Genomic DNA, 15,085 nt, shown 5'->3' with positions numbered 1-15,085 from the left:
CTGCCCTTTGGGCAGGGGGCTGGACTTGATGATCTCCCAAGGTCCCTTCCAGCCCTAATGTCTATGAAATCTATGAAATCCCCCACCCCCCCTTGCCACTCTGAGTCCAGCCCTGACCCAAACCCCCCACTCTGTGTCTGGCCCTGCACCACTCCTCCACTCTGCATCTGGCCCCGTGCCAGCCCTGCCCTTCTGCTCTGCACCCAGCCTCATGGCTCCCTCCCCCCCAGTGCCACCCACCGCCCTCTGCTACCACTGCTCTGCATCCAACTGTACACCAACCAACCCCACTCCACATCCAGCCCTGCTCCACACTCCCCGATCTGCATCCAGCCCCACGACACCCGCCCTGCTCCACCTCCAGCTGTGTGCCACTTCCCCACACTGCTCCACATCCAGCCCCACACCGCCCCGACCCCACTCTCTACATCTGGCCCCATGCCACCCACCTCCCCTCCTACACCCCACTCTGTGTCTGCCTGGCCTGCTCCACAGGAGCCATGCCCTACCCATCATTCTTGATGGGCATTCTTGATGCAGCACTGGCTGAAGCCACACTCCACCAGAAGCCACGACCCCCAAAAGCATTATGGGCAGACAAACAGACAGATGGACTAAGCCCTTTATATACAGAATTTTAGGATTAACCTCAGTATATGTAAAATAAAGTGATATGATTACTGACACAGTGGGAACAGAATGATATGGTCATTGGAAGGTGGTCAGAAATGAGACAATGTTTCTTAGCTTTCCTTTTTCAAATTAATAAAAATGTATGTTTGGAGATTGACCTTCAAAACACAGTCATTCATTTATAAAAGATGTAAGCAGAATCTTGATTTCTAGCATTTAATTTTACATTTAAGGGAGGAATAGTTTGTCCTCACTGTTCCCCTTTCCATCTCCTACTCCCTTCCACCTATATTTGCTGTACAAGATTTCTTCCTTCCACTTGTTCTGGAAATGCCTCATGTGACAGAGAACTAGGGGGGCTAGATAGGATTCCTCAAGTCAATGCATGCTACATTTACCTGGGCTGTATGAGTCAATGTGAAGAGATATAAAACATTCATTCTCATCCTTCAAAACATTTTGTTGTTCTGGCTGGTCCGATAAATAAGAAAGTGAGCACTGAAATACGTCCCTTATCATAGGATCTACTCATTGCATTAGGCTTATTCTCCTTCAGAGGTTTTAGTCACTAGAAGAATGAAGTTACAACAGATGACTCAACTCATGCAAGAGAAAATGAAATAGTTTTTATCCAAACACATATATGTATGTGTATAAACGTATGTATTATATACATGTGTATACATTTCATTTTCATACACACACATGTAACATATGTATATACAGACATATGTGTACAACCATATGTATATATGTATGTGTATAAACGTATGTATTATATACATGTGTATACATTTCATTTTCATACACACACATGTAACATATGTATATACAGACATATGTGTACAACCATATGTATATATGTATGTGTACATGTACATGTGTATACACATACACACACACACAAATAAAAATCACCACAGGACATTCTGAATTTCACTTTCTGTTTTTCTTGAATTCCTATCCAGTATATAGTTAAAGAAGATGACAGAAATGTGTATGTATAACAAAGTTTACTGAAATAACACTGATTTAATACTATACTAAGCCACCTTCCTGATAAAAAAGAGTATTGCTCTTTTTGTATGACCACATGATATAAAACTGATTAGATGCAGAATTTTCCTCTCTTTAACACATATAGACATTGTATTATAAACTAAGTTAGTGGCGTTGCATTGCCTTCAGTTCACAGCTTATTGTCCTCTTTCACACCTGTGTTTCTTCCTGTTTTTACCTCAGTTCTTATCTAAATGCCCTCCATCTTCTTCTCCACCTTCCAGCCTTGACACCCCATTTGTTAGTGTCTGTAAGGAAACCTTCAATAACTGCCAGCTGATGATGTCCAAGGGGCTTGGTAATAAGTGGGAAAAACTAACACTGAGTGGGAAAGAACTGGAGATCAGATTTTCTGCCACAGAAAAATTATCTGCTTGACACAGCAGGGTAAAGGCAGTTGTCAAAAGCAGATAGCGGATACCTGATTTTCTTCAGAGTTGCATTCCAAACTCAATCCCAGTTAGAGCATAATGTTCTGCTTTAAGTTAGACCTGCTGGCAAAAATCCCCTGAGAACCATCTCTCAGCTGGAAAGAGACACACCGCAGTCCATTTCTGCCATTCCACTCACTGTACTGGAGGCTGCAGGGAGGTGACATAATAGTCAGCCCTGTCATCCTTATAGCTGTCAGAAATTCCCAGATACCAGGAGGGTCCCCCGAACTAGCAAACCAGAGCAGCTTCTGTTACTGTAGCACTGAGTAGTGTAACAGGATTAGAAACAAGTGTAAGAATTTGACTGTAGATAGTTTAGCTCCCTCCACAGTACATGACTTATTATTGTAGCTTATGAATTGCTTGGAGCAGCGACTGCATTTTTATTGTGGTTGAAAAGTATTTAATACCTTTCAGGCTCTACTCAAATCCAAATATTAAAAAAGTAACATCAAAATAAAAAATTCAAGGACCCTAATATTCGGCCAGGAGATATTAGATCTTAGTACAGATAGGATATTCATGAAGAATATTCATTGTTAATATAACATTTAGAAATCATTCTATTAATTGTGTGCCCTAACAGCAAAGAAATGAATCCTAAATAGTTGTGAGACTTATCCTGCCCTTACTTGTGGCAGATGAAAACCTATGGCAAAACATTTCCAAAGAATGGAATTACTCAGAACAGCACATGCCTTGGGCTACCTCATAGTTTAGATAAAACAGGCAAGCGATTATCATAATGGCAAGGACAAGTATGGCCTTTTGTCAACAGGAGACTGAACTTGTATTTGCAAGCTGTTAGCAAAACAGCCATCCCTTTAGAAAAAAAGATGTAATACTTTGAGGAAGTTACAGAAGCAATTAGATATAAATAATATTAGCAGTGTCTTGAATTCTGTTACATTACATTGTTAACATGAATCTGTTGAAAAATTAGTGTAATATGAAAGACATTCTGTTGCTCTCAGACAGGGTAAAACTTAATGCTTAAAGCCAGAAATGGCTCACAGGCAAGAGAAATATTCCCACTATACTGGAAAAAAAGAGACTTCTAGACAGGAGATCCACTCCATGTATGGTCTACAGAACAGTTCGGTAATTAGTCATGGTAGCATTCCACTCTTCAGGACACATAAGCATCCAGATTTGGTCATCTACCTGGCATTTTTTTGGCTGTGTAGGTCTCAAAAAACCCATGTATGTGCAGACTGGCATGCTATACAGACAATTCTGTTATTGAGTTAGCATAGGCAACAGTGGCTAAGACCAATAAGCATGTCCTTTGTGGATGCGTAGAAGCTTTAGATGCCTAAAAATGGAGTTGGCCAAAACCCATGACTACTGAACTTAGACTAAGGATGGTCACTGTGTGTCTTTCACTTTCCAGCATAGCACTCAAACCACCACAGCAAAAGTTAGGCCTCTTGTTCCTACCCTTCTCCAGGGCTCCATTTTAAGCTGAGCCTCTAATATAGCCATTGGAAAATATGAATCGAGACAGTGCAAAGGGAAAAGCTTCTGCACTAAATGGGGACAAGGGCCAGGTCTGGAAACCAGAGACCCTCCCTTCCAGACCAGCAGCCACATCACTGGGCCATATACCCTCTGGCTTTCTCCCTCTCTCATGGCCTCATGTATCTCCCACAAAATTACTTTTCATATCTTGCCAAGGGTCAAGAGTACTCTAGTCACAGAGTTATTTGAGGGGAAAGGTGAGGGGTCTTTCTCTTTTTGTAACCAGAGCAGAGGAACAATCTGGTATGTACATAGCCATCCAAAAGTCTAGAGCTATGCATGCAGACTAGAAAGCTAACCAGTATTTATGTGGTGGTTTTGAGACTTGCTTGACCAAAAAATGCCCTGTAGAAGAAAAAATGTAGAGACCTAGGTGTCCAGGCTTACTTTCACAGGCAAGAGGAGGACTGAAGTGGGGAAAAATGCAGGTATAGGTTTTATGCAACATGAATCAACAAGTCTGTGACATTGAAAAGGGCTTTCAGTTAGGATGATATTATACATTTAGAAATAAAAATAAAATGATGGCTAAAGACCTTTCCATTCAGAGATGGCCTTTATATTGAATGCACAAACAGATTTCATGACAGAGTTTAATGGGTCTTTTATGCAGAATCAGGACCTGCAGGTATATGGTCTCAGAAAATGTTCTGCATGATTTTAAAACTTATTTTTAAAGGAAAAAACTCAAAAACCTAGGAAATTAATTTGTGAGGAGACATATTCCAACTCAGGGCTTTCCAACTGGCAGACCGTGAGGGGTTAAACTGTGGCCTCCAGATGCCTACTGGGCCACCACTCCCCACTGCTCTGGCTGCAAGAATAGAGGACAGTGGGCATATTATCAATGCAACACATTTCTGGTAGGATGGGAAATGCTCCAATATGGTTCCTGCACTATTCCAATTCATCTGTAAAATTTCCTTCCACTCCCTTATCCACAGCTTATAGAATACCTAGGCTGCCTTCTTTAATGCCATATTTGTGTCTCCTCCCACCCACAGTTCTGCACCTCCTCTTCTACAACCATGGAAGACAGCCACTACCTCTCTTGATTCAGACCTCTCCTAAAAACATTTTTTCTCAGCAGCCCAATTGACAATGTCAATCTACCAAATAAAGAACTCTGATTAAAAAGTGAAATAAATACAAACACAACTTTGAAATGAAACCCTCTTCTATTTGCTTGTGATCTCTTATGTATGACTGTGTAATTAAGAATGGCAGCCCACAAGGAGTGCAGCTCTTGGACACCCACCCAGCTACCGTTCCCCCTACTGCTGTGGCTGCAGCAGCAGCCAGAGCCCCCAAGCTTCTCTTCCAGCCCTGATTTAGGACATAAGCTCCTTCAAATTATGTCACGTATTCTCTCTCTGGCATATAACATCACTTATATTAATAGCCCTCAATATATAACAAATTACGATTTTTGTCAACAAAACTGTATAAGATCAGACAAGGTTCTAAAGCCCAAGTCTCAAAATTTTTGCCCAAATTGTAAAACTGCTTTGACTCTTTACTAGGATATTTTACTCCTGTATATTCTTATTCTAAAACTTGAACAAAGAGGTGGGTAGTTATTTTTGGTACTTTTAATTTGTATGGATACCCTAAAAAATGAGAAATATGAACAAAAATATCCCAAATTATTCCATGCAATACACACAATATTTAGCTATTCAAGTATTGCATTGTGAAGAATCTTATAGAATTTATTTTATAAGTAAAATTCTATTGGGAAGAAAGTAAAGTCATATTAGTTACAAAAACATCTAGTGCCAGCCTATATCACAACTAACTGCAATTTTTCTTCAGTGCTTCTGTTTGGATTAGATGCATATGAAAAGAACAGACTGTTTACATATATATGAATTTCAAGAGTACTTTTCTCGTTTAGACTATAAAATACAATTGTAGACATTTTGGACTAGAGAATAATGTTACCCAGAGTTAGAATTTGTTGCTGCAGGAGGTCATTCCTGAGGCCAAATCGTGGTCCATACTTATTTAAAGGGAATTTCGAAGTCCATTACAGCTATTTTCCCTCTCCTAATTAATTAAAAAAAAGAAGGAACAGAACATTTCTGTCTGCTTGAGACTACTTTCCTTTCTCTATGTCTTGAGAGAGGTAATTAGCAGTGTTAGTCTTAAGTTCAGCAGAAGGCATCATGGTCATGTCTCCCTAAACTAGTTGGTCTATAAGGGTGCCTATAGACGTACTCATTCATGTTCTAACTAGAATTCATTGGGGCAGACTTGATTAATCAAGTTTGCTCCATGTTCTAACTAGAATGCTCCAACGTTGCCTCACTGTCAGGTGTATTAAACTCCCCTCCAAAATGGCTGTGGAGGCACTTTATCCAAGCCTCATTGAATGAGCTTTAGATAAAGCATCCCATGGCCATTTTGAAACACACAGGGGCTTAATACACATAACAGTGAGCCATTTTAATTAAGAGTGACTGTCTGGAAACCACCTGAATTAAAACACAATCTCCCCCTGCCCCAAGTATGTGTACAGTATAGGCAGCCTAAGGTGCCACATAGCTGTGCCTTCTGCCTAGGTTATGAAAATTCACAATTTCCTACACTGGCCTCTAGATGGCAAAAAGAACCTAACTGTAAGAATCTCTTTTCTGATTTACTTGTGAAGATTTATATTTCTTGTACAATATGTCTACTTAAATCCTCCTCCTAAGATCAGCAGCTCCAACATTACGAAACAACTATTAATCTATAGTAAATAAACATCAAAGATTTAATGCCAGAAACAGAATGAATGTACTAACTACTGTAACACAACATATAAAGGAATGTTAGACTATTTTTCACTCAAGTTAAAACAGAAAAACTTTATTTATTCTGAAATATCCAATGTACTTTCACTTACATACATTACAGACGGCTAAAAAATTGAATTGAAGGCCTTTAACTTAATAAACGGTAGGGGAACTAAATATTTTTATCATAAAAGCAATCTGACATAGTAATTTTGATAATACAACTAGTGACCAACTAGATGACTCTGTGAGTTCATCTCTTATTTTTTTTAATCCCCTTGCATATTTGAAAGGGTAGCTCAAAGTACTTCCTATAGATATTTATCACACAAGTATCTGCAGATCCAAGCATATTGTTTCTTGATCCAAGTGGTCTGTACATCTTTGTATATCTCCAAAAGTAAGGGCACTTGCATTTGTCTAATATCATGCAAAGTAGTCAATATCCATAAACTCCTGGGTAGTTGCCAGAGCAGCCTTCTAGTTCAAAGTAAAAAAAAACCATAATGGCAGCAACGCACATACATTCTTTGCCATTCAAGAGAGGTTCATGTCAGGCTTTTTATTTTTTGTGAGAGGTGAGGAAGTGACAGTGTGTACACATTTTCATTCCCTCAGATACCTGGCTTATCTTTCACATACACAGAGTTTGCACCACGGTCCAAGCATTACTCCCTAGGGCCTATCCAATATATATATCGTGTTTTGACTTTTGAAGGATGAACAAAGATTTTTCTGGTATTATCATCTTAAAAAATCATGTTGGTTATGATGTGGAAGAACAACTGCAACATGTATCAATAGAAAAGTGCACTGTTTGTGTTTAATTAAATAAAGTAGACATTGCACTTACCTTGCATAGAAATCACCTGGTGGTACAACTTCCTGAAAGAACTGTAACTGGTACAGATAAAGTCCAATCAAGTGCCCCGCACTGAATATAGCCATTAATACACACAGACAGCTGAATATCAGCGGATCAAATACTTGGCAACAGGACCACCATGTACACAGTCCCAAAAACACAAAGAAATACACAGCTGAGGTCAAAGATGGCAACATCATACCTGGAAGAACAAAAATCAAGGGCACTTGTAAAATAATGGTGTAAGAAATAATTTACTAGCCCTAAAGCTAGTAAAGTCATTAAAACAATTTAAGGATCGCATCCCTATGATATTGTTAGATAAACTTTTGCAACCATTACTTTTAGAAATCTGCACCCTATTTCTAATTTAATTTGTCTAATTTTTGCTTCCAACCATTGCATTATGTTCTACAATCATTGGTTCTTTTAAGTTGCAATCAAGTTAACTCTTTTTTTTTTCCCTTTATCCATCTAAATGGATTGAATGTCTTTAGTCTCCCATTATCTGGAAGGATGTTAAAGATACAGTCCACAACTCAGATTTGCATTCGTGTCATCCAGCCCCTGGTGCAGTCCCTGGGTCTCAGAGTAGACCTATGGGCTGCACACAACATGAGCAGGTCTGGCTCTGTGCACAGGGTCTGGGACCCACGTCGCATGCAGCAACTGCCCTGGCCACTCTTGGACCTGTGCTGCACTGGGCACCATGTGGGATCCTGGATCAGCTACACGGGGTACTATATGTGGCATGGATCCTAGAACATCTGCGGCAGTTGTCACGTGCATTAGGTCCCAGAGCAGGTGCCATGGGCACTGGATCCAGCCTGTGCTAGGGGATGGGGTGAGAGAGGGTGGCTGGTTTGTGGGCCTGATCTGGCCCATGGACTGGCTCCAAACCACTCATCTGGCCTGTGAGGCCATGATTTGTACACCCCTGCTATAAGGTATGATTTTCTGACATCTGATTATTATCGACTGTGCTTTAATTGGTTGTGTTCTAATTTTAGAACATAATTTTTTGAACTGTACACATAAGAACTAGTTACAGTAATAGGGCTTAGGGGCTAAGTACAGACAGTCAAAAAGCCCGAGGCTGAATAAATTCAAGCTTTGCAGGTTAGTCTAAGCTGCATAGACTGAACCAATAAGCAGGTGAACAGACATTCACTTTTGATTCCAGAAATGCAGCCACATGCCTGCAATGGCCCAAGCCAGAGGCTGGGGGGGAGGAAGGGAGGAGTAGAGAACACCTCCCTGCTCAGGCAGATTGGGCAAAGACTAGACCAGCCACCCTGTGAGGAGGTTTTTTTAGAGGGAGGTATAAAGCATCCTGTGATGCTGGGGGACTGAGAGTTAACTTGAATCTGGAGGGGATCTGGGACAGAAGTTCAAGAAACTAATTTAATCTAAATTAGTTAAGTCCATTATTACATTCATACAGGTTTTTCTTAAACTGGTTTTGGCCATTTTGGAAGTGGCTTATGTGCACTGAATTTCTGTTGTGTTACAGATTTGAAAAATTTCCAATCACTCATACCAGGTTGCATTATTTACGTAAGTAATACCATCTCCTTTCTCCTTTGTGAACCCCTCTGTTTACCTGTCTGTGGACTGCATGCAACCTCTTGGCTATAGCATGGCACTTGGATCTCATATTCACCATCCTTTAGCTATTTTCAGTGTTAAAGAATTCCAGGTACAGTGCCAAGCTTGTAAATGTGATCTGTATTTTTCACCTCAGATGTATGACCGTGTCCTAAATTATATTAAAGCACATATTTTGTTTTAATGTGTGTCATCCTTACCAAGTGATCTGCATCTGTCTCTGTAACTACTTGTCCCCATCATTTATGACTTAACCTGTTTTTTGCCATCTATAAACTTTACAGGGAACACTTTCCTTTTTCTTTTACATCAGGGACAAAGAAATTGAACAATATATTTGTTCAAGGACATATTTCTCAAAGACCCTACTGCTGGGATGATGTTTTCTCATTTACAATTACTTTTCATGCTCTGTCAATTAACCAGTCTTAAAGGAATTTTATTCATAATACTGATTCTATATAGGTTTTTTTTTTAAACAAGTTTCACTTGGGACAAATGTTACATGGGACTTACAGACATCTAAGTGTACTAGATCAACACATTCACCTTTATCATTTGAACTTGCTCAACACTCTTTGTGAGTCACCAGTAAGGAGTTTTTGTTTTGTTTTATTTTAATGTCATGTGATTGAAGCTCTGGCTTCAGGAGGCCACACAATCTATTTATTCATATCCCATTTGTCTACAGGATGTAACCTTTCATCAGTTGGTCACAGCAGTGACTGTAAAAGTAATATACTCAATGATAGGGCCTCACAAAACTAGTACAAAAATTAAGCAATTCAATATCTTTCTGCGCTTGCCAAAAGGTTAATTTAAATAAAATCAGTAGCAATTTCTTTTCCTTCAAAATTTCTATTGTTACTCCCCCAGGTGCCAAGGTGTTGAAAATTCATTTGTTAAATGCATAATCTGATAGACTCGTGAGGACCTTTTCAAAAGCACCAACCTGTTGAACCAAGTAAAATTGTCACAACAACTTTTCCAGCGGTGGTTATAATTTTGCCAATTAACTCTTTCAGTTTAGAGGCCAATGAGGCAATTCTACGCAGTAGTTTTAATTTTGTGGTTTCTTCAAATTCTTCCCCATCACAGCCTTCAACATCCAAATCTTCATATATCAATGCATCATCTGGCTCTAACTTTTCCCTTCCAGCCTATGGAAAAGAGACCAATGTGATAAGAAACAATGTACCTCTATCATATAAGTTCTTTGGCAATATCATTTTATAGCATTACAATCATAAAACAATTAAAAGAAAGAGTTATGACAGTTATAATGAAAGCTCCCACCTTTTTTCTTAGAGAAAAGATATTAAGAAATATTTGTGTGTGATTTTATTTCCCTGACGTCTGTAGGTTTCTCTGGCAGATAGGCAATATTTCCAGGTGCATTTATCTCTACACAAGCAGTAGAAGCCTCCATAACATTTTCAGGTTCTGACCAAGGAAACCACTCATTTAAAAATTGGATAGATTTGCACTAGACCATTCAAATCAAATTATTTGGGTCAACTTCACCAAAACAGTCTCCCAACATGCCAATGGCAGCCAACTGTGACAATCCACATTTCCATTTCCGTTTTGAAACACCTGAACTGCTGCCCTCCATTGTTATGCCTATTAAAGTACAGTGTTATTTCCATTATCTACATAGATTACTTTCTTATGCCTTTCCACAATGCTAAAATTATACATCCTTCCAATTGCAAAGGACTTCAAAGAGAAAGCCTGGAGTAAAATGTATGTGTTTTGGGTGTGTAAACACAGAATAAAAACAGCTGTGGTTAGGACAGCAGCTCAGTGATGGTAGATGAAAAGACTGAGATATACAGGGAAAGTTAAGGAAAGAGAGACAGGGCCTTGGAGGATAAATGGAAAGGAGAGAATATGAGAAATACAGAGGGGGAAAGAATAAAATAATATAAGGTCAAGGGCAGAGGGAAAGGCAAGTTTGGAATAGTTAAGTGGCAATTAAACAATGAAAATGAGGGAAATTCAATTAAAGAATGAAGAACAGGGAAGAAAACAAAACGGACACATGATAGGTAAAGATTTCTGTGGGTGATATCTTTTATTGAGCCAACTGCATGGAGGGATAGACTATGTGACAGGTAAGCAATTTATTAGCAATTGAGAGAGAAAGAAAAGTGTGTATCTTTGGAGGGGGAGCAGAATATGAGTGTGATATTATAGGAACTTTTCAGAAGAATATGAATAGGAAGAATAGAAATCTCATGTTTATCTGCAGCAGTTGGCACTAACAAATTAAACACTCTTGCTTGGGAAGATTACACTGGAAACTGTTGAACTGTTATCCCTCTGAGTATATAACCACAAACTTCTTCATTGTAATTTTCTTACATAGATACCCTAAGGAAATGAAATTCTCTCCAGGTTCCGCATTAACATTGCACAGAAAAAGTCTGTTCTATCGAGAGACTATATACAATGAAATATATATTAAATGTAATAGTGATGATCTGGGAAATCCTCCCTTCTTTTCAGACATATCCGGCTGTTTTACTAACCATGTCCATTACAAATTGAGTCCATTGGCATCATAACTAGTATATTTCCACTTTGTCATCACCACAGTGCACTCACATGACTTTCAACAAACATGTTTAATAGCTCTAGAAAGCAAGGCAACAACTGAGTTGCTGTGGTGCACATATTTTGTAGGCACCACAAGATTTTTAAGGTGTTCAGCAATGAGATGAATGCTATCATTTGCTGCCTTGCTAGAGCTCATGTTTAGAGAGCTCTCTAGTTGATGGTACTTTATTTAAATAATTAACCACAAGACAACAACATGTACTTTGGCTAAATGATGCCTAATATTTTTATTATCACCACCACTATATCATTATATTGATGGGAAAGCCACAGGAAAGTGAACAATGTGTCGCAAGTATTAGAAACTGTACCAAGTAGTCCTCTTGGGTAGAGTCCTAAGTTTCCCTAACCAGATACAGTTCTACATCTCTTGTTTAATGTGATCATTAAACAATTAACCCTTTTATAATATAGCAAAAAACTCAAAACAAAACAAAATACATCCACTAAAGGAATCCAAGCTTAGAAATCTGTGTCCCTAGGGTGCAAGGACCCGTATTATGGCAAGTTTTTCCAGCTATTTAATTTGTTTATTTGTACCCATAGAGACACTGTTTATTTAAGGGAGCTGTCTACAATAAAAAATTAAAAAACAAACAATTTAAAAGTAAATGGCATTACTAGCAAAATTGACAGTTTGACACAAACAACAATAAGATAAAAACAAGGAGCTCAAATGGAAACTTTTGGAAACAGATTTCATTTGTGTACTTACAAGTTTTGCTTTTACTGAAGAGAAATGTCGTCCACCTATTTAAACATAGATCTTGGGGCCAAGAATTCCCCAGGAATAATCCCATCTCTGACACTATTTCCTTTAGTGGATTTGAAACAAGACTCAGGGACAGAAATACATTTGCCATGCAATTGGCCCTTCAAAATTACTTCAAAGCTGTGCCCAAACAGAAGAGCATGGCTGTAGAGCCCTTCAATTATGTGACAAATTAACTCTCATTGTTTGACGGTTCAAATGATGCCACTCCTAAGTGGTTCAACTTAATTTCTGTCTGCTCCAGCTGCAGCACAGTGAGCCACAGATGCTGTCTCTGGATGGGAGGGGGAGAAGGTAGGGAAGGAAGGTCCCTTTTGGGGTTTTCTCAGCTCCACTGGAGTTGGGGGGGGGGGTTGACTGGAGCCCCTCAGCCTGGGGAGAGACCCAATCTATCTGTCCCTCCATTCCAGCAGAGCTGAGAAAACCCCAGAACAACCTCCTTTTCCTGCCTTCTCCCTCATCTCATAGGTTTCATTGATTTCATAGATTTCTAAGGTCAGAAGGGACCTATTAGATCATCAAGTTCAACCCCCTGCTCTGGGCAGGAAAGAGCACTGGGGTCAAGTAACCCCAGCCAGGTGCTTGTTTAATCTCCTTCTGAACACCTCCAAACAGGGGAAAGCACCACCAATCCTTGGAAGCCCGTTCCATATTTTGGCAATCCTCACCATAAGAATTTCTTCCTGATGTCCAATCTAAATCTACTCTCCTTCAGTTTATGGCCGTTGTTTCTAGTAACCCCGAGCGATGCCCTGGTAAACAGAGAATCCCCCATTTACTGCTGACCCCCCTGATGAGTTTGTAGACAGCCACAAGATCATCTCTCAGCCTTGTCTTGTGGAGGCTGAAGAGATTCAGGTTGCTCAATCTGTCTTTATAATATCTTACCTGAAGGCCCTCAACCATATGAGTAGCCCTCCTCTGAATCCTTTCCAGGTCATCCACATCTCTCTTGAAGTGCAGTGCCCAAAACTGGATGCAGTACTCTAGCTGCGGTCCCACCAATGCCGCATAGAGCTGAAATGTGTCACCTCCCTAGACCTGCTTGTGATGCACCCACTAATGCAAGACAGAGTGCAGTCAGCCTTACTTATTACCTCATCATATTGGAGACTCTCATCCAGAGACAGCAACAGAGTTGGGAAGGGTGTGGAGGGGCAGAGCTGGCTGGATAGTTCTGGAATCTCTATGATTCCAGGCACCTTCTAGTATATACCTAAACATTTTAAAGCTCAATAGTCAAATTATTCCCCTGCATCATTCAGCAGATTTGTAACAGTTTAATATGTCCTATATATGAGATTACATCCTCTTTTATTATAGTGCCAAGATAAGAATTCTGAGTCCTGTTCCCATAAAAATATTATGACAGCATTGATATGGAACAGGAAATGCAGAAAAACAGTGTGCTTCTGGTATTACTGAGATCCTTATCTTGGAGAAAATCTTGTGATCCAAACTGAGGCAATAAGTAAACGCAAAACTGATTTCCCAACATTTTCCTATAAAATACACGCACAAATTTTCTCTGATTTGGGACCTTGACTGTTTATTTTGTCCGTAAAAAGACAGCATTTCAGATCAAGCACTTTTTACATCAACCCTGGAAATTGCAATCCCACAATTTTCTATTGAGCAACAGAAACAGAGAAACAGAAGGCTAGATCCCATGAAGGAATCCATTCAGTGTTCCCTGCATTTCTGTAGAACCCTAATGACTGCAAAGGGGCTCCATGTAGGGCGCTTCCAGGCACAAGCATTTACAGACTCCTCCTCTCTCTCTAACTAGGATGGAGAACTTCTAGGGATGTGAGCTATATTCAAGGCCTGATCCTGCAATATTTTACAATTCTGCTCAAGCCTACAGAATTGCCAACAGAATAGAAAAGCAGTGTGAGATGAAAGTCAAGTATGCAGTTTCTATGTCTTTACAAAAGCATTTGCATTTTCCATTACATCTTCAAAACAAAACTAAAATATTTGAAATGCTATATTCCATAAAGTATAAAAACACAAATGTTGGCTTCTCTGCTTCCATATCCTCTGCTTTATCTAACCCAATGAAGACACAAGAGATGGTCTAAATTGACAACTCTGAAGCTTCTATTGCTCTTTTCTTAAACATAAATGAAACACTTCAGATTGCTGAGGTTGTCATGAATGGTCCAAAGATTTTTATCTCTACCTGGTGATCCTTCATCTGTTGCTTGGCCACTTTTTGACGATTAGGCTGTAATGTATATACATACTCATTGGAGAACAGTATTATTTCAAATTGATTATTTTGCAAGGCCTTCATCACCATATGGTTCAATCTGAGACTGCAATCCAATGCTCAATGGGCTATAGTTAGAAAAATATTTGTACTTCCATAATAAATTACTTATTGTACAATTACAGCATCCCTCTGATTAAATCAAATAAATCTCTCCCTTCAAGGAGTATGTAGTACACAGCATTTGTGAAATCATAAAAATGTGTTTCCATGACCTTTGCTATGTGGAGTAGGGCCCCAGGACTTTTTATAAACAGATTAAATGTAGTTTAGGTTTTTCAATAATTTTGTGCAAATCCCAGGAGTTTCCAGTGTACAACACTTTTTAAAACTGCCAAACTCAGATAAAGCACAGAAAAAGAAACATTATTGCCTTTGTGGCAGTTGTGGCAGCTACTATTATGATGAGGGCCAGAAGGTCCATTAGTTACTTTGGTGGCTATTTCATTAACATTTATTAGTTTTTAAATGTTTTATCTGGTACAATATAAACACTAATGCACCAAGATAGCTTCA

General features: G+C 39.3%; 1 protein-coding gene across 3 annotated transcripts in view; it reads right to left on the bottom strand.

The window, feature by feature from the left end:
- PIEZO2 (piezo type mechanosensitive ion channel component 2) overlaps nucleotides 1–15,085 on the bottom strand; it is a 498,844-nt gene that overhangs the window by 197,353 nt on the left and 286,406 nt on the right. For all 3 annotated transcript variants that reach the window (XM_019545872.1, XM_019545881.1, XM_019545888.1), the window contains exons 6-7: nucleotides 9,853–10,060; nucleotides 7,281–7,494 (exon numbers count right to left, since the gene is read on the bottom strand). In XM_019545872.1, the coding sequence (XP_019401417.1) occupies nucleotides 7,281–7,494; nucleotides 9,853–10,060 (422 nt within the window). The remainder of the gene's footprint in view (nucleotides 1–7,280; nucleotides 7,495–9,852; nucleotides 10,061–15,085) is intronic.

The sequence above is a fragment of the Crocodylus porosus genome, unplaced genomic scaffold, assembly GCF_001723895.1.
Source record: "Crocodylus porosus isolate Cpor-Errol unplaced genomic scaffold, CroPor_comp1, whole genome shotgun sequence".
NCBI lineage: Eukaryota > Metazoa > Chordata > Crocodylia > Crocodylidae > Crocodylus > Crocodylus porosus.
The sequence above is the reverse complement of the archived record's forward strand: the minus strand, read 5'-3'. Positions and strand labels throughout refer to the sequence as shown.